The sequence below is a fragment of the Cibotium barometz genome, chromosome 5 (assembly GCF_041138505.1).
Source record: "Cibotium barometz isolate CiBa-2024 chromosome 5, ASM4113850v1, whole genome shotgun sequence".
NCBI lineage: Eukaryota > Viridiplantae > Streptophyta > Polypodiopsida > Cyatheales > Cibotiaceae > Cibotium > Cibotium barometz.
In genome coordinates, this window is record NC_141050.1 from 23,424,996 (window position 1) to 23,449,851 (window position 24,856).

The window sequence follows — 24,856 nt, forward strand, 5'->3', positions numbered from 1 at the left end:
GTACTGGCCGACTGGTTTATTACTAGTCGTGGTGGACATGCTCCTGTCGGCTGCCCTACAGCAGGCCAACTGCTGTATGGGGGCCATATAAAATGGCCCCACAGCCCTTGCCACATCTTGTATCATATTCAGGATCTTCTTTGTGTATATAGAGCAGAGTTACACGCTCTCTCTCTCTCTCTCTCTCTCTCTCTCTCTCTCTCTCTCTCGTGTTGTTTTCTTTCTGCATTGCGTTTGCTCGTGTTCCCAGATTTGGTCATCATCTCCGCCACGCATTCTGACACCTGCGTCCCTGAGGGGCCAAAAGAGGGAGACCAAAAAGCGTGTCTCCTGCTTGGTAAAATCTTCCCATAGCGGCGGGTATACCCCTTGGAAAGGTGGTGCTCCTGGAAGAAAAGAATGTCGATCGGTCCCCCAACTGCAGCTCTGTGAAGCTCGCCTCTGAAAGCACTGAGGCCCCCCTAAACCTTGAATGTTCCATGAGGCTATCCGCATATCAATCTCTTTGGAAAGTGGAACTATCGGAATTGCCCTCCACTGAAAGCATGGTTGACATATACGTATGTACGGATCTGATCTGTACCGTACGGCCGTACTGTACGGATCCGTACGTGCTCAGATCGATCCGTACGTGAGGTTTTTTTTTTGGCTGAAAGTCGTCGAGCGTGTCTGATTGGGCGCCCGCCTGGCGGCTGGCCTTTGGGTACATACTAGGCCTTTGGGTACATACTAGGCCTTTGATTATTGGGCTTTGTATTGTATACACTTATTGCAGACTCCAGAGAGCGTGCGTTACAGAGAGGCGAGAGCAGAAAATTATCGAAAAAGACCAGGCGACCACAGCGTTGGAACTTTGGCGTGCGTGTAGGTAAACTGAGCATCTTCCTCTCTCTCTCTTTCTCTCCCTCTTGAGTCTTATCTCTTTCTCCGCGTCACGCAAGACCTCTGGCTTGCCGCTTATAAGTTATTCCTGAGTCCTTTGCATATGTGCTGCGCACTTGGCAGGTGCAGACAAAAGTCTCAAGAGCCATCATGCCTAAGCCAACTAACCTGTAGTGGCAAGAGCACACCAATGTCATCCGCATTGTCAACACGCCAGGGCAAGCTGGATCTGGCACGTGACGATGGCAATGCAAGTATTGCAACTTTCAGCTCACCAGTACCATTTCTCGCGTCGTTATGCACTTGACAGGCATTGGCACAACCAATAACTGTGCAGGGTGCAAGGCAGTACCAAAGGACATTAGGGATAAGTTGATTGTTGAGAATTTTCCAGCAATGGGTGCAGGGAAAAAGGTGAAAGGTAGTCAACAGACACATGATGCTCTCCATGATGCACTCTTGGGAGACTTGGGTGGTTCTTCACAGGTTCAGGAGGAGCAGCCCTCTGGCAGTAGGAAGAGGGCTCGTACCATGCATGAGCAGCAGGACTATGTGGAGGATGATGGAGAGATGCATGCACCAAGGCAGACTACCTTGCCTTCTCGAGTGGCCTCTCTTTCTTGGGTGAAGGAGCGCCAGAAAGTGGCTGAGATGGAGATTGCTCGCACTCTCATTGAGTGCAACATCTCCTTTCATGTCTTGAGGACTGAGCAGTGGCAGAGGATGGTCAGAGCCATAGCCCAGGTTGGACACACAGAGGATTGGTCGGGGTTGGAATACAATAAGATGTGGACCACTATGCTTGAGGAGCAGAAAGCATTGATAGATAAGACATTGGTACCAGTGAAGGTAGGTTGGGGGCAGTTTGGGTGCACCATCATTTCAGATGGCTGGAGTGACATTCGTAGGCGACACATCATTAATATTCTTGTGTCGTCTTGCCTTGGCACGTACTTCTTGCGTGCTGTTGATGCAGGAAAGGCTGGAGAGCGGATTACAGGTGAGTTTATCTATGAGCACATCCGGCAGGCTATACTTGAGGTTGGCCCAGAGAATGTGGTGCAGGTTATTACTGACAACGCCTGCAATTGCAAGGCTATGGGTGAGATGATTGAGGCAGAGTTTAAGAACATTGTTTGGACTCCATGTGCAGCTCACTGTCTTGACTTGTTGATGGAGGACATTGGGAAGTTAACATGGGTGTTGCCGTTTCCGATGCCACAAAAATGACTACTTTTTTCCGCAAAAAGCACAAGGCATTGGCTATCTTTAGGAGTCACAGTACACTTGACATGGTGCGGCCCTTGAAGACCAGATTTGCATATATGTATCTTGTGTTGCAGCGACTCTATGCAGTGAGGGATCCACTTCTACAGACAGTAGTGGACCTGAAGTGGAGAGAGATGCATCACGCACAGGAGGAGTCCACTAGATACATACAGCGGCGGGTGCTTGATGAGTCCTTTTGGTCGGAGGTGCAGGCTATGATAGCAGCATTGCAGCCAATTTATGTGTTGCTGCGTGTCACAGACATGGAGGGCTCCATCATGGGCCTAGTCTATCATCTCTTCTTAGAGATGAAGACACACATCAGAGGCTGCAGATCATTGGCGCTTGATCGGTATGTACTTGCTTCTGTAATGATTACTCTATTAAATATTTAGTATAATACTATAATGTATAATACTATAATCAAAATTCAGCCTGTTAACTAATGTTGCGTCAATGCTTTTACAGTCGGGAAGAGATCTTGGCTATTGTAGACAAGAGATGGACATTTATGAGTCGGCCCATTCATGCGATGGCTGCATTGCTTCATCCTTTCTACAAGAAGCCAACTCTTTTCAATGACAGGAGTCTACTAAAGGGCAAGGATGCGTACATTGGCTTGATTTGCGAGGAGGATGAGCAGTTGGACATTGATGCAGAGATCGCTAGCTATGAAAATAATTTAGGGTCATCCTTTACTAGAGTTGTGGCGTTGAGGCCGGAGGCAACGAAGTTCTCTCTTACATGGTGGCAGAGTTATGGAAGACAAGGTCTTCCAAAGCTCTCTCGTATCGCTTTACGTGACCTCTCACAGGTAAAGTTTTCTGTCTTTACATTTTCCATACATGTGTTATGGACGTGGGACCATGGTTCATTGTCCAATGTCTATTGTCTATGACCATATTCAATGTCCATTGTAATTTGTCACCATTGACACGTCACATGTGACATGCAGGATTGCTCTGCTGGTGGATGCGAGCGCAATTGGAGCGCTTATTCGCTAATTCACACGAAGATCCGTAATCGACTCAGCACTGCACAGCTAGAGAGATTAGTCTACTGCCAAGCAAATATGAAGCTTGTGCGAGATTACCACGCTTTGGGGACACCCAGGCTGGTTAGAAAGTTGAAACTTTGGGCTAGGGTTTATACATATTACAAGCGAATATTTGTAATTACTAATTACTACTTTCTACGCTGTTAATAATGTGAACACTGAAATTTGAATTGCAATTTGTTTTTTAACAGACAGATCCATCGAAATTGAAGTTGGTCTCGGAGGGGAGTGCAGAGGAGACTGAGCAGTAGCAGCAGCAGCTTGTGAGAAACGATCAGGAGGAGATTATTCGCATGCTGCACAGAGAGCTGGAGAGTGTGGATCGACGTGTGACGAGGTCACGTGCGCGAGTTCTCAGTCTCCCGTTAGTCGGGCGAGATGCAGATCCAGAAGTTTCACGACGAGAGACCATTCGGCGAGGAAAGCTTCCTGTCCGTACTCCTCGGAGACGGGCAAATGAGGCTATTCCTCTCATTCAGCCTACGGAGGATGATGATCCAGGAGAGCAGAGTATGATGGCAGAGCCAGAGTATGATGAAGAGGGCAACGTCCTGACAGATGGGGACTTGCTCTCTTCAGGAGTGTCATCATCCTCATCCTATGAGGAGTTTTGAGATTCAGAGAGTAGAGTCTCGAGAGTCGAGTCGAGACTCTTTGTTATTGCTTAGTGTTTTTTACTTTTGAGTCTTGACTCTTGACATCAGACATTTATGATTTGTTATTTGTATGCTCTAGTATGGGCCTTTTAGGTTGACATCAGACATTTGTTATTTGTATGCTCTAGTATGAGCCTTTCTACGTCTATTTTGTCTTGACAGATATACAATGTGCCATTGTGTCAAGTATATGATGTGTGTTTTGAAATTAGTACATACTACATGCAAAGTGGTTTATTTTGATTCTTGAATGTTTTATGTACCTTAAATGTAGAAAGGTGTTGAATGTCCTATTGTTTGCCAATGGTACGTATTTTTACGTACATAAAAATTTTTACTGTACGGAACACCGTACAGTACGTACATATACACAACGTACAGTACGTACACATCAACCTTGACTGAAAGAGTCTTGGGCGTGGGTTTAGATGGGGAATAATCACAATCACTTCTGGGGCGAAGGCGCACCAAGTGAGCACGGATCCTGTTCTCCATGTGTCACCACTCTGTCCGAGCGCTAGATTAGGCATACTCCAACTCCATCGATCACAATGGAGGTATCTATAAGGAGGAGGGAGGGGTACTGTGACCGAGATATGCACCATTCAGATAATCACAATCAGTCCTAGGGCGAAGGCGCACCAAGTGGGCGCGGATCCTATCCTCCATGTGTCGCCACTCTGTCCGAGTGCGAGAGTAGGCATACTCGAACTCCATCGATCACAATGGAGGTATCTGTAAGGAGGAGGGAGGGGTACTGTGACTGATATATGCAAGAACACAAAGAGCAACACCTCAAGGCTGGAGGCCACCACCTCCTCGTCCTAGTCTCTATGGCTTTAGCTTCCAAAGCTTGCCCGTGGATGGCGCAGCTCACCGACTACGAGTCCCACCCCGTCTCCGGGGCTGTACTCAAAGGAAAAGAGGAGATCATCGCACCACTCTCTGGCATAGAAGGTTTGGAGTGATGAAACACCACACATATCCGAATGGGCGCTATTGTCTCCTCAAGAATATCTGTTCCTTCCACCACAAGACATCGGAAGAAGCTGTAATCCACAGGTAGCCCCAAGATCCTGGGTAGCCCACTTGGGGACTCTGGTGGGAGAGCCCTCACTGGGGAAGTGGCGATGGTCATCTCTACCGCCTCCGAGAATCGATGAATCAAGCGACGAACGGAGCTCGCTGGCTGCCTCGGCTTCAGGTCAGGTGCTGCTGGAGGGCGGAGGGAGTGCTCTGGAGAGGCAGAGGGAGGGGGAGTGTGGGCTCAAAGGAAGAGGATGGGGCAGAGGGGACTGTTGTTGCGGGGAGAGTCGGAGGCGAGGATGGAAAAAGGGGGGGGGGGGGGGGGAACAGCTGGGAGTGATGCATCGGAGAGGGAGGTTGTTGGGAGGGGTGTTAGCACATTCATCCCCAGTTTCTGCTCATATTTGGTGTCCCTTTTGGTCCCTTTTCATGGCCCTTGATTGTGGGCTGGCCACCCTATTTTTGTACATTTTTCTGGGATTTTTTCCATGTCGGGTACCTTTTTCCCAGTCAGCCAGCATAACCATGTCCAGTCGGCCAGGTTCTCTTGTCCAGTTGGCCAATCCCTCTTACCTATAAATAGGTGGGCTGGCCTCTCACTTTTCTCATAGTCTAGTCTTTCCTTTTGCTCCCTCACTTATGAGACTCTTCATGTCTCTTGCTTGGGACTGTATCATTTCAGTATATTCAGCATAGTTGCTCCATAGCTCTCTCTCTCTCTCTCTCTCTCTCTCTCTCTCTCTCTCTCTCTCTCTCTCTGCTCAGCACACTCTAGTGCTTGTTTGCTTCCCCTCTGTGCACTCATTCATGGTATCGTCGCTCCTGGTTCAGCATTCCCTCTGCTGCCCCAGATTGTGCCCTATCTACAGCCCCTTCACCTCTGCATTTTTTCTCAGATTTGCAGCCCTCTGGTTGCTGCGTTTTTTGGACAGTCACTGCTGATCACTTTCCCTTCACTTGGGCTTCATCGCTTTCAGCCTGAAGGTACTTTTTTCATCAGCGCTTTTCTCTACTAGGAGTGTGGAACTAGTCGGCCTGTATTTTCAGGTCTGCAGCCCCTTTTTTGGCTGCGTTTTCCTCTCTAGTGGACATTCCCTGTTGCAGAGGGGGTCTTGTGGTGGTTGTGGCTTTGGTGGCAACCTTGGTACCTGTGGTGGACACTCCTTCCGAGATCGTGCATTTTTTCTGAGATTGAGCCCAAGCTCTTGTGATGGCTGCCCCGACTACACTTCATATGTTCTCAGACTCTACAAAGTTGGATGGCTCCAACTACACTTTGTGGAAGGTGAAGGTGGAATCAGCCTTGCGTGGCATGAATCTCTAGGATTGGCTTGTTACACTTGCCAATGCCAGCCCTCCCACTCTTGCTTCTGGACCCTGGTGGTGTAACTTAGGCACAGATTGATATTTGGCAAGCAAATGATCGTCGTGTTTTCTCTTTTTTGATGTTGAATTGTCGGGATTTTTGTTCTCTCTCATGTGTGTACAACAAGCGCTGCATATGAAGTTTGGAAGGCATTTGCAGATTTTTACAAGATTAAGTCTTCGGGACGGATTTTGGCTTTGGAAAAGAAGCTTATGACGTTATCAGTTTCTGCCTTTCCATCTTTATTTGCTTTCATCTCTAAGATGAAAGATCTCCGGGACGAGCTTGCCGTTTGTGGCAAGGATATCTCTACAGAGTTCTCCCCTCCATTATGCAAATTGAGTCTTGCTTTGAGGAGCGGACCGGCACCTCTGGTGGTTCTGATGGAGCTTTGGTTGCACGAGATAAAGGGAAGAATCAACAGAAGAAAGGGAAAGGGGGTTATGACAGGAACTCCAAGGATAACGACAAGGATAAAGACAAAGACAAAAGCAGATCTTCTAAAAACAAGGACATTGACTATTATTGTTGTGGCAAGAAGGGTCATAAATTGCCCCAATGTCACAAGAAGAAGCGGGATGAAGAAGCAAAGAACTCTTCCTCTACAGCGGTGTCTCAGACCAAGAAGGATGGTGGTATTCTTCTATTAGCAGGTACTCGTCGTGTACTTGCTCTTGTGACTTCTTAGTCGCGGTCGTGGATTGTGGATAGCGGTGCTACTGCTCACATGACACTCCATTGAGATTGGCTCGAGGACTTCACTGCCAGGATAGCCGAGATCAGTTTGGGTGATTCTTCTTCCGTGCCAGTGCATGGACATGGCACCATCCGCATCTTCCGCTCCTCCGAGGACAAGAGGTACTTTTATGCCGTTTTGTACATTCCATATTTGGCATTTAATCTTTTGTCAGTGAGTGCTCTTATAGCTCGGGGTGTGGAGATATTCGTGATAAGGAGATTGGTAGCATCTTGGCTCAGGGAGTCCAAGATAGTGGTTTATACAAGTTGACCGCTTTGCTTTCTTCCGGTTCTTCTTCAGCTCTTTGGCATGCTCGGTTTGGCCATTTGAGCAATCAGCTTCTACAACGAGATTCGAAGGATGGGCTAGTTGAGGGTTTACCGACCATCAAGGCTCCATCTTTTGTTTGTTCCTCTTGTTTACAAGGGAAGCAACACTAAGCCACCTTTCCGAAGGAGGCGACACACAGATCTTCGACATCACTTGCTCTTGTTCATGCAGACTTATGTGGTCCTATGAGTACCGCGTCTTTAAGTAAGGCGTTGTACATGCTCGTGATGGTGGATGACTTCTCTAGATATACTTGGGTCTTCTTTCTAGAGTCCAAGGATGAGGCTTTTCAGCACTTTTGTGGATGGAGAGTTGAGGTTGTAAAAGAGACCGGTTCCTCGGCCAAGGCTCTCAGCACCGATAGAGGGGGTTGTTAGCATATTCATCCCCAGATTCTGCTCTTTTATGGTGCCCATTTGGTCCCTTTTGCATGGCCCTTGCTTGTGGGTTGGCCACCCCTTTTTCTACTATTTTTTGGGGATTTTTCCCAGCCTTTCTAGCATTTACCAGTCGGCCATGTCCAGTAGCTCTAGTCGGCCTGTTTTGCAGCTCCAGTTGGCCAGCATTCCCTTACTATAAATAGTGGGTGCTGGTCTCTCTTTTCTCATTCAGTCTTGTACATATTTTGCTCCCTCACTTATGAGACTATCTGTCTCTTGCTTGGGACTGTTTTGCTTCAGTATATTCAGCATAGTTTTCTCCATCTCTCTCTCTCTCTCTCTCTCTCTCTCTCTCTCTCTCTCTCTTGCACTCTCTGTTTAGCACATTCTAGTGCCACTTTGCTTCCGCTTTGTGCACTCTTTCATGGTATCATCGCTCCCGGTTTAGCAACCTCTTCTGCCTAGATTCAGCCTTGTTTTCAGCACCTTCTCCTCTGCGTTTTTCTCCCAGATCCACAGCCCTTGCTGCTGCGTTTTCTGGACAGCAACTTCTGGTCACTTCTCCTCTAGCTTTGGCTTCTCCAACTGCAGCCATCTGGCGTTTTCTGATCAGCGTTTTTTCCCACTTGGAGATTGGATATAGGCGGCCTGTTTTCTATAGGACAACAGCCTTTTGTGCTGCGTTTTCCTCTCCAGTGGCCCTTTCCCCTTTGCAGAGGGGGCTTGTGGTGTTGCAAGCTTTGGTGGCACTCTTGGTACCTGTGGAGGACACTTCTTCTTCAGAGTTTGTGCATTTTTTGAGATTGAGCCCAAGCTTTTGTGATGGCTGCATGGACTTCTCTTCATATGTTTGCAGAGTCTGCCAAGTTGGATGGTTCCAACTCCACCCTATGGAAGGTGAAGGTGAAATCGGCCTTGCGTGGCGTGGATCTTTGGGATTGGCTTGTTACACCAGCCAATGCCACCCCTCCCACCCTTGCTTCCGGTGGTGCGACTCAGGCATAGATTGATATTTGGCAGTCGAATGATCGACTCGTTTTCTCCTTTCTAATGTTGAACTGTCAGGATGCTGTTCTCTCTTATGTGTGTACAGCACATGCTGCACATGAAGTTTGGAATGCTTTTGTAGATCTCTATGAGATTAAGTCTCCGGGCCGGATTTTGGCGTTGGAAAAGTAACTTATGAACTTATCAGTTTTTGCCTTTCCATCTTTATCTGCTTTCATCTCGAAGATGAAAGATCTCCGGGACGAGCTTGCTGTTTGTGGCAAGGACATGTCCACAGAGAACATGGCTATTCGGCTGCTCTCCAAACTTCCAGAGAGGTTTGATGCATACTTTCAGTCTCTGGTCTCTTCTCCTCGTCCTGTTCCAGTTACTTGGGAGGAAGTTCTCCCCTCCGTTATGCAGATTGAGTCTCGCTTTGAGAAGCGTACTGGCACCTCTGGTGGCCCTGGTGGAGCTTTGGCAGCACGAGATAAAGGGAAGACTCAACAAAAGAAAGGAAAAGGGGGTTCTGACAAGAACTCCAAGGATTCTGACAAGGATAAAGACAACAATCTTCGAAGAATAAGGACATTGAATGTCATTATTGTGACAAGAAGGGTCACAAGTCACCCCAATGTCACAAAGAAGAAGCGTGATGAAGCAGCAAAGAACTCTTCCTCAACGGCGATGTCTCAACCCAAGAAGGATGATGGCCTTCTTCTCTTAGCAGGTACTCGGCGTATACTTGCTCTTGTGACTTCTTAGTCACGGTCTTGGATTGTTGATAGCGGTGCTACTGCTCATATGACACCCCATCGAGATTGGTTCGAGAACTTCACTACCAGATCAGGCGAGATCACTCTGGGTGATTCTTCTTCTGTGCTCGTGCATGGACATGGCACTATCCCCATCTTCCGTCCTCATGAGGACAACAGGTACTTCTCTCACGTTCTATATATTCCAGATTTGGCTTTTAACCTTTTGTCAGTGAGTGCTCTTATAGCTCAGGGTGCGGAGGTGATCTTTGCTCGTTATGAGATTACCATTTGTGATAAAGCGACTGGTAGCTTCTTGGCTTAGGGAGTCGAAGATAGTGGTCTCTACAAGTTGACCGCTCTGCTTTCTTCTGGTGCTTCTTCTGCTCTTTGGCATGCTTGGTTTGGTCATTTGAGCTATCAGCTTATGCAGCAAGCTTCGAAGGATGGATTGGTTGAGGGATTACCAATCATCAAGGCTCAGTCTTCTGCGTGTTCCTCTTGTTTACAGGGAAGCAACACCGAGCCACCTTTCCGAAGGAGGCGACACACGGATCTTCGACATCACTTACTCTCATTCATGCAGACTTATGTGGTCCTATGAGTACCGTGTCTTTGAGTAAGGCGTTGTACATGCTCGTGATGGTGGATGATTTTACCAGATATACTTGGGTTTTCTTTCTGAAGACCAAGGATGAGACTTTTCAGCACTTCTGTGATTGGACAGCTGAGGTGGAAAAAGAGACCGGTCACTCGGTCAAGGCTCTCAGGACCGATGGAGGGGGTGAGTTCACATCCCAGGAGTTTTAGCAATATGGCTTGTATGAAATTGATTCATGTATCAACTTTTTATATATATATCTTGTCTTTGGCATGATTGTATTGTGTAAAAAGGCAAGACACATGGCATTCGGAGAGCTTGCTTACTACATCATATACTCCATCACAGCATGGAGTTGTCGAGAGAAAGAATAGGACCATTATGGAGATGGCCCGTGCTATGATTGAGCATTCTTCATTACCTCGACGTTTCTGGGCTGAGGCGGCTTCCACCACTGCTGTCTACATTTAGAACAGGTCTCCTACTGCTGCTCTTCCCGATAAAACTCCATATGAGGCTTTCCATGGTGAGAAGCCAACCGTTGTTCATTTCCGGATATTTGGGTGTACGGCATATGTTCATGTGCCTAAGGAGCATCGCTGCAAGTTGGACTTGAAGTCTCAACACATGACTTTTCTCGGATACAGCACTGTGTCCAAGGCATATCGTCTTTAAGATCCTCACGTCAGTAAAGTTTGTGTGAGCGGTGATGTGGTGTTCGACGAGACTCCTACATCTTCAGAGGGGGGTGGTGAGCGTCTTCTTCCTTCACCTCCGTCTCCGCCTGCTTCTCCTTCTCCTACAGCTCCTGTTGCTTCTGTAACACCTCCAGCTGAGGATACTCAGTCAGATGATGATGACCCTGCTCCTCCTCTAGCGAGTTCCAAGAGATCTGTACCTGGTTGGTATTATCAGACAGCTCGTGATTCTGGCTTACGTGAGCTTTTTTCTCCTCCTTTGGTTCTCTTCGGCGTTCTTCCACAGTCACAGGGAAACAAATTCATGAGGGCAACATTTAGTTAATTATGCTCTTATGTCTACTATCATCAATGGTCCTTCTGATCCCACTTCTGTAGATGAGGCTCTTTCACATGAGCCTTGGCGTCGTGCTATGCAGGAAGAGCTTGATGCTATCGAACGGAATGGCACTTGGATTTTGGTGCCTCGGCCACTCCAGCATAAGGTGATTGGTGTGCGTTGGATCTTCAAATCAAAGTTCTGAGCTGACGGCAGCTTGAACAAGCATAAGGCGAGGTAGGTTACCAAGGGTTATGCTCAGCGCCCTGGAGTCGACTTTGATGAGACCTTCGCTCCGACAACCCGGATGACTACCATTCGCACCGTTCTTGCACTAGCAGGACATCATAGATGGCCCGTTTTACATATGGACGTCAAGTCAGCTTTCTTGAATGGAGAGCTTACATAGGAGGTTTATATTGATAAGCCGCCAGGATTTGTTGTTCCGGGCAAACATGATCATGTATACCGGCTGAAGAAGGCTTTATATGGTCTGAAGCAGGCTCCGCGGGCTTGGTACCAACGGATTGATGAGTTCTCTCAGAAGCTCGGCTTGCGTCGTTCTCACGCAGATTCGAACCTTTATATCCTCCTTGAGAGGGGGTTGATTGTTATCATTGTGGTCTATGTTGATGACCTCATTTTTACAGGTTCTTATTCTGTGCGGATCCGTTCTGTTATGGATGCTTTGGAGACAGAGTTTGAGATGACGGATCTTGGCCTCTTGCATTATTTTCTTGGCTTTGAGATTTGGCAGACCTCGAAGGGCATTTTCTTCTCTTAGCAGAAGTACACTGGGGAGATTCTCGACAAATTTCAGATGATTGGGTGCAAACAAGTATCTTCTCCTATGGATATTGGTGTGAAGCTTTCTTCACTTGATGCTTCTCCAGGGACTGATCAGGGACAATATCGGGTTCTCGTCGGTTGTTTGGTATGGTTGACCTACTCCCGATTGGACTTATGCTTCGAAGTCAATTTATTGAGTTCCTTCTCATCCAAACCCCGTTAGTAGCATTGGCGGTGTGCTCTCAGAGTTCTTCGGTACTTGCGTGGCACTTTGGATTTTGGCATGTTTTATGGCCAAGGACAAACTCTTGTTGGATGGTCTGACTCAGACTGGGCTGGAGATCCAGATACATGGCGTTCGACCACTGGTTGTGTTTTTTCACTTGGGTCTGGAGCCATTTATTGGAGCAGTGAAAAGCAGCCTACTGTGGCGGTTTGCTCTACCGAGGCGGAGTACCGTGCAACTTGTTATGCTGCATGTGAGGCGATATGGTTGCCTCCTACCGGATCTACTCTTCTTTGGTGTGACAATCAGAGTTGCATCGCCATCGCTAAGAACCCTGTGTTTCATGCTCGTACGAAACACATTGAGATTCAGTATCACTATGTTCGTGAACGGGTTCTTGCTGGAGATTGGCGTTTGGAGTATTGTCTTTCCGCGGAGAATGCTACAGATTTGTTCACCAAGCCGGTTTCTCAGGCTTCCTTGGCTCCTCATCTTCGGATTCTCGGAGTTTGTTCAGCATCTGGTGGTGAGAGGGGGTGGTAGCACATTCATCCCCAGATTCGGTCCCACTTGGTCTCTTTTGCATGGCCCTTGCTTGTGGGCTGGCCACCCCTTTTTCTAGTATTTTTCTGGGATTTTTCCCAGCTTTTCTGGCATTTTCGAGTCGGCCTGTCTAGTAGCTCCAATCGGCCTGTTTTGCAGCTCCAGTAGGCCAGCTTACCTCTACTATAAATAGTGGGTGCTGGCCTCTCATTGTTCATTCAGTCTTGTACATATTTTGCTCCCTCACTTATGAGACTTGTAATTTCTCTTGCTTGGGACTGTTTTGCTTCAGTATATTCAGCATAGTTTTCTCCATATCTCTCTCTCTCTCTTGCACTCTCTGTTCAGCACATTCTAGTGCCACTGTGCTTCCGCTCTGTGTACTCTTTCAAGTATGGCTTGGTTAAGGTTTAGTTGTGTGTAGCAACCTAGACAAGTGTTGGAATTCCTTGGACTTGGTCCCAGCTCTTCCTTAGCAGTTTGTGGCCAAGAACCCAACTCAGAGTGGGTGAGTTCACATCCCAGGAGTTTAAGCAATATTGCAAGACACATGGCATTCAGAGACAGCTTACTACATCATATACTCCATCACAAAATGGAGTTGCCGAGAGGAAGAATAGGACCATTATGGAGATGGCCCGTGCTATGCTTGAGCATTCTTCATTACCTTGACTGAGGTGGCTTCCGTTGTTGTCTACATTTAGAACAGGTCTCCTATTGCTGCTCTTCCCGACAAAACTTTATGTGAGACTTTCCATGGTGAGAAGCCCTCCGTTGTTCATTTCGGGATATTTGGGTGTACGGTGTATGTTCATGTGCCTAAGGAGCACCGCTCCAAGTTGGACTCGAAGTCTCAGCGTATGACTTTTCTCGAATACAGCACTGTGTCCAAGGCATATCGTCTTTATGATCCTCAGGCCGGTAAAGTTGTTGTGAGCCGTGATGTGGTGTTCGACGAGACTCCTACATCTTCAGAGGGGGGTGGTGAGCTTCTTCCTGCACCTCCGTCTCCGCCTCCTCCTCCTTCTCCTCGTGCTCCCGCTGCTTCTGTTACACCTCTAGCTGAAGATACTCAGTCAGATGATGATGACCCTGCTCCTCCTCCAGCTAAGGATACTCTGTCAGATGACGATGACCCTGCTCCTCCTCCGGCGAGTTCGAGCAGATCTGTACGTAGTTGGTATTATCTGATAGTTCGTGATTTGGGTTACGTGAGCTTCCGTCTGATCCTCCGCCTGGTTCCCTTCGGCGTTCTTCCAGAGTTACATGGAAACAAACTCATGAGGGCAACATGTTTGTTAATTATACTCTTATGGCTACAATCATTAATGGTCCTTCTAATCCCACTTCTGTAGACGAGGCTCTTTCACGTGAGCCTTGGCGTCGTGCTATGCAGGCAGAGCTGGATGCTATCGAACGGAATGGCACTTTTATTTTGATGCTTTGGCCTCTGCAGCGTAAGGTGATTGGTGTGCGTTAGATTTTCAAATCAAAGTTCCGAGCTGATGGCAGCTGGACAAGCACAAGGCGAGGTTGGTTGCCAAGGGTTATGCTCAGCGCCCTGGTGTCGACTTTGATGAGACCTTCGCTTCGACGGCCCGGATGACTACCATTCGCACTGTTCTTGCACTTGCAAGACATCATAGATGGCCCGTTTTCCATATGGACGTCAAGTCGGCTTTCTTGAATGGAGAGCTTACACAGGAGGTTTATATTGATCAGCCGCCAGAATTTGTTGTTACGGGGAAACAGGATCATGTGTACCGGCTGAAGAAGACTTTATATGGTCTAAAGCAGGCTCTGCGGGCTTGGTACCACTGGTGAAACCGGCCTGACGGGCGGTGAAACAAACAATCGCACATAAAACACTTCAACGCCATTGAGGACCTAGAAAAAGAAAACAAACAGGGGGAGCTAGAGTGCTCTTGCAAACAGTACATGGACACCGATTGGCCCCAAAACGCAGTGGCGCCCCTTGCGGTATTTCTTTAATTGAATATAAGAGCTTTGCTTACAATATAAGGCTAGAAACATAGCCGTCACAGTAGAACCCTTGAAGCCTGCAAAGAACCTGCATCTGGCTTCTTGTCCACTCGGCATCCACAAACAAATCCAACCATTGTTCACATCGAAAGACTCTCTCACATTGAGTCTGCATACAGAAGCTTTCTCCCATGATCAAGGCTGCCACAACCATCCATAGCCTCTCACACTATGAACAGCATCACACCCTGACACATCCAGTGCTTCTGCATCACAACACAGACTCCCAAGCTGTTTCTCAAAAGAGAACTCGCATCACAGCACAGCATACCATACAGTCGACACACCTGTACCAACCCTCTCTACCTTCCAAGGGTACTATCCATCTTTGTCATGGATTCCCTTTCCCCTGCCCAATCAGTAGCAAGGCTGTACCAAACATGTGTCCATTCCTGTACCTTCTGCCTGCATGTGACCTATCTCCTGGAGAAACCCAAAAACATGTTTCCTCGTCGAGAAACCTAGGACCTGTTTCCACATGAAACCCTTAGGCCTGTTTCCCTTTGAAACTTCTGTCCTGTTTCCATACAGAACCATTCATGGCACCATTCAACAACAGTGCCAACTACGGCATACATCTATTTGCCTTTCCCTCATGAAACATCTGGAAACATAGAGATGCCCATAACTGTAGGTCCCTCTGTTCCTTTCTAGCAGGAAGAAAACAATCTGCTCCATGAGCACGCAGCCATACGAGCTTGCATCACTCCCATGCCAAGAAACATAACCAAGTGACCTGGTACTTGCAGCCAAAAACCCAAGCACACAGCTGAATTTGCAACCAAACAAAAACAGTCCATAAACTGTCCCAAAACAGTCCTGAATCCAAAGTAAAGAGAAGCTGAAAATTCCATCAGTTGAACGCCATCGACATGATGTCTATGTTCATGAAAAACCAGCCCATGTCCACCTTTATGTCAAGAGAAGCCAGCCCCCTGCCTTCTGCAAAAACACCCCCCCTCCAAAAAGCACCAGTGCTATTGGGCATTTCATAGCAAGCAAGGGAGGGAAAGAAGCGCATCTTCCAAGAGCGAAAGAGAGAGAGAGAGAAGGAAGGCATGTGTCTCTGTTTCGTAGCACAGCACAGTAGCCAGCCCGTTACTCTCCCAAAAGCATGCTGGTGGAGATATTCAGCTGCGCCTACAACTTATGAAGCACAGCCTACTTGCTGCCCTTTCCAACAAGCCAAAGCGATTCAGCTGCTCAGACCCGCCTGTACTACCTGCTGGACAGAACTGTCCTTTTCCGCCTGCAAACAGAACTGTCTAGCGCCTGTTTCTGTCCTGTCCGTACAGCTGTCGGTACAGTCGTACAGATCTGCATGAGTTCTCCTGTGCGCAGCCAGCATAAGCAGTCCACTTCTCCTCCACGCAGCCAACATGCACACCTTCATCAAGAGATAGGCGCCTCCTTTCTGCCCGCCTGCCCCTCTTCTTCAGAAAAGCACACACGTGGCCCGAAAATAGCATAAGGGCCACGTTTTCTATTCATGAAGGGCATTATAATGATTTTTTAAAGGTTTTTGAAACCTTTTAAGTTAAAATCTTTTTGCCCCCTTCACACTTGGGGTTATCCACACATGGGCTCCCTTTTTGACTCCAACCTGATGCCATTCACACTGTCCACCATGTCCCCGTGCACACCTGCATACTGTCCAGAGAAAAACACAGGGTCGTAACATACCCCCCTCTTGAAAAATGGCAAGCTTCCTCGATTGCACTCAATGGCACAATAAAGCATCTTATGAGCAAAGACACCCCATATGGCAAAAACAATGGCCTTCCAATGCATCTGGGTGATAAAATAATCATCCTGCACAATAAGCCACACTGTCCTCTTGCTTGTTCCTTCAGAACCTACAGCAAAAGTCTAAAACCAAATGGAAACACGTTAACGGTGTTAGCCAAAAACAAAATCATGCATCATTCTACATATGGCACACATATGCATGACACATATATGCATTCGCAAACAATATGCTCCTCAAAATGCTCTACCTACTCCAAAGTAACAGTCTAAGGGCTGCTCGCAAGCCTTACGCCCATGGACATCCCGCAGGACCCACGACTGATGGTACAACATGAGCATATGCAAGCACTCAATGAATCCAAACACTACATCCAGTAAGTACTTTCCCACATATGTTTCATGGTCATCCCGCAGGAGTCACACCCAGTGGTGCATCCATGAACATAATAAAGCACTTGATGTATCATACCAACATACATGCAGCACTCAACACAATGCAGAGTATTTCCCAATGTATTCTCAATGGTACCAGGATCCAATGGCACCAGAATACAAAAATACCTCTACCTCAAAAAGTGTATGCATACATGCACAAATAGAGTTCGATCCATATTTCCATGAACCAAACCAACTCTAGGACTGCTCGCAAGACTTATGCCCTCCATAGAGTTATCCATAGTTGCAGTTATAGTTCAAGGTGCGGCCGACTATGAACCATACCCAACTTTACCATCATCTCATGTGTCTAGAACACAAAATCATAGAAGTCCCATAAGCAGATGTACTGTCAGCCTCAGTACCTTCGGGTGAATACAAAGATGTCACCAAAAGACTCCTAGATGACAACTGAGCCTGTCTGTAAAACAAGGGAGCGGAGGTGCTACCCCCCTCTTGAGCATCAGGCAATGCTCCAGACCTATGCTCTGCTGAACCTGAATGAGTCGTAACAAGAGTCGACTCCAACTCATAGGCATCAAGATAAAGCTGCAACTCCTGAGGTGAATGTGCTAAGTCACCCTCCTCCATCCACTTCGCATCCATCAGTGAACCTCCTCCATCAACTTCGATCCATCAGTGAACAGCTCTTGAACTTCACAGGATAGCGACGGGAAACCTTACCCTGTACCTTTCTTTCCTTATGTGCCAGTATATGCTCAGGAATAAGAACCTCGTCAAGTTCCTCCACTTCCATCTGAGCCTCATCTGATACATCCTCAGGCACCCAAAACCTGCTTAAGTGGTAAGCACAAGTCCTCGATGAAGCATAGTAGATCACCACTGCTAAACATAGAAAGAAACTGTCTGCCGAACCCATGAAGCCTCTATGAAGATACCACCGGTGACAAACTGTCGAAAGCCATAGCCTTCAACGCATCTCCTGCACCATAACACTTCAACTGCTTCTTGTTCCTGGCTGACTACTTCTTGTCCTTGGTGTCTTTTCTCCTGAGCTTTATCTTCAGCTCTTGCTCTTCACCTCATATAGGCAAAGACACAAAATGCTGCACTGTGTCCTGCATTTCCTTTTCACTTTCCTCATGTTGAAGCTTTTGATGTGACTCTCATGAGACAACCACGAGCTCGCCCCCTTAGGAAAGTTGGCGATTGTCCCGACCAAAGCAACCACGGACTCGTCCACTTGATTCAAGAAAGTAATTTACTAATGAGAAGGGGACTAGGATGATGAAAACATGAATGATGAATTGGCAATGATCGATTGCACTTACCTAGCCGCTTGAAAGGCAATGTGGTCGTGGAAGAAGAAGCGGGCCACCGCCATATCCACCTCCTCCTTCAACTTGGGGTTCCAATTCTCCCCAAGTGTAGATTGTCGCCATGGCCACGTAATGATTGAGAGGCCGTGGAGATGGTGGGTGCCGGTATCGTGGATGGAGTAACATTCCGACTTGATGGTGAAGGTGATGGTGTGCATGATCCCGATCCACCACATGACTCCATTGTAGAGGCTTGAGTTCCTCTCCCCATCATCTCGGGATCCACGGCCACTCGTGGTGTCCTTCTTGTCGCTGCGACCGCTTCGTAGACGCTAAGCTTGTCAAGAAGTTCCCGTCTCTTCTCGGGCGTGACATTCGTGCAAAACCTCACCTCATGCCCACTCTCATGCAAGAGGTGGGCTCGCACTTTGTCGGCGCCACCCGTTCACCGGTACGGGCAAAGCTTGCATACCCATGGCCGAGAACCGCCTCCATGAACGGATGTGGTGTAGTTAACCTCCACCCACCATGTCCATCCCGTTGTCCTTCTACGAGAAGCCCCGGCACGTGAGGAGGATGCCATGGTTGAAGATGGCTTGACTCTTGAGCCTTGAGGAATGAGAGAGAGAGAGAGAGAGAGAGAGAGAGAGAGAGAGAGAGAGAGAAATGAAATGAAATGTTATATTAACGTCTTCAAAAGGCCATAATGACCTATGAGACCAAAAGTTACATCATGGTGGATCTGATACAATGTCTGGATAAAAAAACCCAGAAAATGAAAAATAAAGATGATACTACTGGCACCTAGAAAATGAAACTGGAACTGGAATATAGTGAGGGGGGGGGTACGCTATGGAGGTGAGTGGAATATAGTGAGGGGATACAATATCATGTGGGACGGAGGGGTACACTATGGAGGTGCCTCCATCTCATAATATGTGCCGCATCGGACACTGGCGGATCTCCTCAATATCCTCTGTGGTCAACACCCTGACTGGGTGTCCCGCATGCCTCGCAAGAATAATCCGAATCTGCCACTGCAACCTCCGTCTATGCTGGGATGCCCTCCTCCGTAGTCGTGGGCGTCTGGACCACCCAAGCTCAATCGCACGATCAATCAGTGTACCCCTGGTGTGGGCGGTATCCATGTCCTGCTGCTGTTGTGGTCCATCTGGCGCAGTGATGGCTGGACTAAAGAAATCTGTAATGTGCCTCTGAGTCTGGCTCTCTGTGCGCCTAAGCAGGCTATCTCTATGTCTCCGCAGCTCAAGCAAGAACAATCCCAAACACCTCTGGTCCTGGTACCCCATGACTCTGGAAAGTGGTCCAAAACTCTCTCTGAATAAACAGTGGAAACGACCACGTATCTCATAGTATGCAGTACAATGGCATATATAATGCAGCTCTGTCTCTGGCTCCCCATGGCATACTCGGCATATCCTGGCCTCAGCTGGTATACCTCTATATCGGCCAATCTCAATCTCAAGCTGGTGTGAGGATGTGCGAATCTGAGAGAGAGAGCCTTGAGGAATGAGAGAGAGAGAGAAAGAAAGAAAGAAAGAAAGATTTTATTAACGTCTTCCAAAAGACCGAACTCGGCCTATGAGACAAATCGGAGTACCTGTATGGGGTATCCTCTGTCATCCCAACAAAATGAAAAAGTACTGAATAAAAAAGCTGAATCTGGGTGTGCAGGGGATGGAGCTCTATTACTAGGAGAATGCAAAGCTATATGCATGGAGTATACAATCATGATATGCAACCTAGCTAGCTCCATCCTGTAGAGAGAGAGAGAGAGAGAGAGAGAGAGAGAGAGAGAGAGAGCCTAGAGGCTTGGAAGTTGGAAGAGTCAATACTCAAGAGGCTTGAGGGAGAGGTGAGAGCCTAGGCCCTAGAGCTTGGAACTTGGAAGTTGGAAGAGAGAAGATTCAAGAAGCTTGAGCCTTGAAAGCTTGAGCCTTCAGAGTTGTGAACTTGTGTGTGCTTGTAGCCTTGTAGAGGCTTGTTCTTATATAGATAGGCAAGAGAGAGAGAGGAAAGCCTCAAGGGCAAGAGAGAGAGAGAGGGCCAAGCCTCAAAGAGCCAACAGCCAACGGCTAGAAACGGGCAGGCGCAACGGCTCTCTGCCGTCCCCGCACAGCACCGTCCCCGACCGCCGTCCCCGTCCCTGCGCCGTCCCCGTCGCCGTCCCCTGTGAGCAACGTTCCGTGGGGGGCGTCCGTCCGTCCCCGTCCCGGCCAAGACTCCGTCCCCTCCGTCCCCTGTGACTATGACCGACGAGAACCCGATACTGTCCCTGATCAATCCTTGGAGAAGCATCAAGAAGCGAAAGCTTCTCACTAGTATCCATAGGAGAAGATACTAATTTGCATCCAGTCATCTGAAATCTGTCAAGAATCTCCTGTGTGTACTTCTGCTGACAGAAGAAAATGCCCTTCGGGGTCTGCAAAATCTCAAAGCCAAGAAAATAATGCAGAAGGTCAAGATCCGTCATCTCAAACTCTATCTCCAAAGCATCCATGACTGAACAGATCCGTACAGAATAAGAACCTGTAAAGATAAGGTCATCAACATAGACCACAATGATAACAATCAACCCCCTCTCAAGGAGGATATAAAGGTTCGAATCTGCATGAGAACGGCGCAGGCCAAGCTTCTGAAAGAAATCATCAATCCGCTAGTGCCAAGCCCGCGGAGCCTGCTTCGGACCACATAAAGCTTTCTTCAACCGGTACACCTGATCCTATTTGCCTGGAACAACAAATTCCGACGGCTAATTAACATAAACCTCCTGTGTAAGCTCTCCATTCAGGAAAGCCGACTTGACATCCATGTGGAATACGGGCCATCTATGATGTCCTGCAAGAGCAAGAATGGTGCAAATGGTAGTCATCTGGGCCGTCCGAGCGAAGGTCTCATCGAAGTCGACTCTAGGGCGCTAACATAATCCTTGGTAACCAACCTCGCCTTGTGCTTGTCCAACCTGCCATCAGCTTGGAACTTCGATTTGAAGATCCAGCACACACCAATCACCTGACGCTGCAGTGGCCTAGGCACCAAAATCCAAGTGCCATTCCGTTCAATAGGTTCCGGCTTTGCTTGCATAGCACGATGCCAAGGCTCATGTGAAAGAGCCTTGTCCACAGAAGTGGGATCAGAAGGACCATAAATGATAGAGGACATAAGAGCATAGTTAATAAACATGTTGCCTTCATGAATTTGTTTCCGTGAAACTCTGGAAGATCGCTTGAGAGAACCAGGCGGAGGAGCAGAAAGAAGCTCACATAACCCAGAATCACGAACTGTCTGAAAATACCATCCAGGCACAGATCTGCTCGAACTCGCTGGAGGAGGAGCAGAGGCATCATCATCTAATTAAGAATCCACAGCTGGAGGTGTAACAGAAGCAGAAGGAGGAGGAGGAGGAGGCGGAGAAGGAGGCAAAAGAAGGAGAAGCTCACCACCCCCCTCTGAAGATGTAGGAGTCTCATCGAACACCACATCACGGCTCACAACAACTTTGCCGGCCTGCTAATCATATAGACGATATGCCTCGGACACAGTGCTGTATCCGAGAAAAGTAATGCGCTGAGACTTCGAGTCCAACTTGGAGCGATGCTCCTTAGGCACATGTACATACGCCGAACAACCAAATACCCAAAAATGAACAACTAAGGGCTTCTCACCATGGAAATCCTCATATGGAGTTTTATCTGGAAGCGCAGCAGTACGAGACCTGTTCTGAATGTACACAGCAGTGAAAGCTGCCTGAGCCTAGAAACATCAAGGTAATAAAGCATGCTCAAGCATATCACGGACCATCTCCATAATGGTCCTATTCTTCCTCTCTGCAACTCCATTCTGTATGGAGTATATGGAGTAGTAAGCTGTCTCCGAAGCCATGAGCCTTAGAATATTACTGAAACTCTTGGGATGTAAACTTACCCCTGAAAGTGTGCACAGAGCAGAAGCAAAGTGGCACTAGAATGTGCTGAATAGAGCGTGCAAGAGAGAGAGAGAGAGATGGAGAGAACTATGCTGAATATACTGAAGCAAAACAGTCCCAAGCAAGAGACACAGATAGTCTCATAAGTGAGGAAGCAAAATATGTACAAGACTCAATGAGAAAAGAGAGGCCAGCACCCACTATTTATAGTAAGGGAATGCTGGCGGACTGGACTTGCAAAACAGGCCGACTGGAGCTACTGGACATGGCCGACTGGTAAATGCCAGAAAGGCTGGGAAAAATCCCAAAAAAGTAGTAGAAAAAAGGGTGGCCAGCCCACAAGCAAGGGCCATGCAAAAGGGACCAAATGGGCACCATAAAAGAGCAGAATCTGGGAATGAATATGCTAACACCCCCTCTCAGCACCAGATGCTGAACAAACACCGAGAATCCGAAGATGAGGAGCCAAGGAAGCCTGAGAAACCGGCTTGGTGAACGAATCTGCAGCATTCTCCGCGGAAGGACAATACTCCAAATGCAAATCTCCAGCAAGAACCCGGTCACGAACATAGTGATACTAAATCTCAATGTGTTTCATACGAGTATGAAACACAGGCAATGGCGATGCAACTCTGATTGTCACACCAAAGAAGAGTAGATCCGGTAGGAGGACAACTGAGCTTCTCCAATAATCTCCGCAACCATATCGCCTCACATGCAGCATAACAAACTGCACCGTACTCCGTCTCGGTAGAGGAAAGCGCCACAGTAGGCTGCTTTTTACGGCTCCAAGAAATGGCTCCAGACCCAAGTGAGAAAACACAACCAATGGCCGAACGCCGTGTAACTGGATCTCCAGCCCAATCTGAGTCAGACCATCCAACAAGAGTGCGTCCTTGGCCATAAAAGATGCCAAAATCCAGAGTGCCACACAAGTACCGAAGAACTCTGAGAGCACACCGCCAATGCTGCTGACGGGGTTTGGATGAGAAGGAACTCAATAAACTGACTTCGAAGCAAAAGTCCAATCGGGAGTAGGTCAATCATACCAAACAACCGACGAGAACCCGATACTGTCCCTGATCGGTTCCTAGAGAAGCATCAAGCGAAGAAAGCTTCTCACCAATATTCATAGGAGAAGATACTGGTTTGCACCCAGTCATCTAAAATCTGTCGAGAATCTCCCAAGTGTACTTCTGCTGAGAGAAGAAAATGCCCTTCGAGGTCTGCCAAATCTCAAAGCCAAGAAAATAATGCAAGAGGACCCTGTGTTTTTCTCTGGACAGTATGCAGGTGTGCACGGGGACATGGTGGACAGTGTGAATGGCATCAGGTTGGAGTCAAAAAGGGAGCCCATGTGTGGATAACCCCAAGTGTGAAGGGGGCAAAAAGATTTTAACTTAAAAGGTTTCAAAAACCTTAAAAAATCATTATAATGCCCTTCATGAATAGAAAACGTGGCCCTTATGCTATTTTGGGGCCACATGTGTGCTTTTCTGAAGAAGAGGGGCTGGCGGGCAAAAAGGAGGCGCCTATCTCTTGATGAAGGCGTGCATGTTGGCTGCGTGGAGGAGAAGTGGACTGCTTATGCTGGCTGCGCACAGGAGAACTCATGCAGATCTGTACGACTGTACGGACAGCTGTACGAACAGCTGTACGGATAGGACAGAAACAGGCGCTGGACAGTTCTGTTGCAGGCGGATAAGGACAGTTCTGTCCAGCAGGTAGAGGCGGGTCTGAGCAGCTGAATCGCTTTGGCTTGTTGGAAAGGGCAGCAAGCAGGCTGTGCTTCATAAGTTGTAGGCGCAACTGAATATCTCCACCGGCATGCTTTTGGGAGAGTAACGGGCTGGCTGCTGTGCTATGCTATAGAACAGAGACACAGGCCTTCCTTCTCTCTCTCTCTCTTTAGCTCTTGGAAGATGCGCTTCTTTCCCTCCCTTGCTTGCTATGAAACGCCCAATAGCACTGGTGCTTTTTGGAGGGGGCGTGTTTTTGCAGAAGGCAGGGGGCTGGCTTCTCTTGACATAAAGGTGGACAGGGGCTGGTTTTTCATGAACATAGACATCATGTCGATGGCGTTCAACTGATGGAATTTTCAGCTTCTCTTTACTTTGGATTCAGGACTGTTTTGGGACAGTTTATGGGCTGTTTTTGTTTGGTTGCAAATTCAGCTGTGTGCTTGGGTTTTTGGCTGCAAGTACAAGGTCACTTGGTTATGTTTCTTGGCATGGGAGTGATGCAAGCTCGTATGGCTGCGTGCTCATGGAGCAGATTGTTTTCTTCCTGCTAGAAAGGAACAGAGGGACCTACAGTTATGGGCATCTCTATGTTTCCAGATGTTTCATGAGGGAACAGGTAACTAGATGTATGCCGTAGTTGGCACTGTTGTTGAATGGTGCCATGAATGGTTCTGTATGGAAACAGGACAGGAGTTTCAAAGGGAAACAGGCCTAAGGGTTTCATGTGGAAACAGGTCCTAGGTTTCTCGACGAGGAAACATGTTTTTGGGTTTCTCCAGGAGATAGGTCACATGCAGGCAGAAGGTACAGGAATGGACACATGTTTGGTACAGCCTTGCTACTGATTGGGTAGGGGACAGGGAATCCATGACAGAGATAGATAGTACCCTTGGAAGGTAGAGAGAGGGTTGGTATAGGTGTGTCGACTGTATGGAATGCTGTGCTGTGATGCGAGTTCTCTTTTGAGAAAGAGCTTGGGAGTCTGTGTTGTGATGCAGAAGCACTGGATGTGTCAGGGTGTGATGGTGTTCATAGTGT

The 24,856-nt window shown here is 47.8% G+C and overlaps 3 protein-coding genes across 10 annotated transcripts in view; all 3 read left to right on the top strand.

Moving 5' to 3' along the window:
• The window catches only part of LOC147638230 (uncharacterized), a 76,454-nt gene that overhangs the window by 47,816 nt on the left and 3,782 nt on the right, over positions 1–24,856 (top strand). The window lies entirely within an intron of this gene.
• Positions 1,935–3,459, top strand: LOC147638231 (uncharacterized). The gene is made up of 4 exons (XM_086796505.1): positions 1,935–2,503; positions 2,620–2,965; positions 3,107–3,268; positions 3,400–3,459. Exons 1-4 carry the CDS (start codon positions 2,079–2,081, stop codon positions 3,457–3,459), a joined length of 993 nt encoding a protein of 330 aa, XP_086652631.1. The 5' UTR covers positions 1,935–2,078.
• Positions 3,106–5,104, top strand: LOC147638232 (uncharacterized). Its single transcript, XM_086795246.1, has 2 exons — positions 3,106–3,268; positions 3,400–5,104. The coding sequence occupies exon 2, from the start codon at positions 3,502–3,504 to the stop codon at positions 3,820–3,822; it is 321 nt and encodes a 106-aa protein (XP_086651372.1). The 5' UTR covers positions 3,106–3,268; positions 3,400–3,501; the 3' UTR covers positions 3,823–5,104.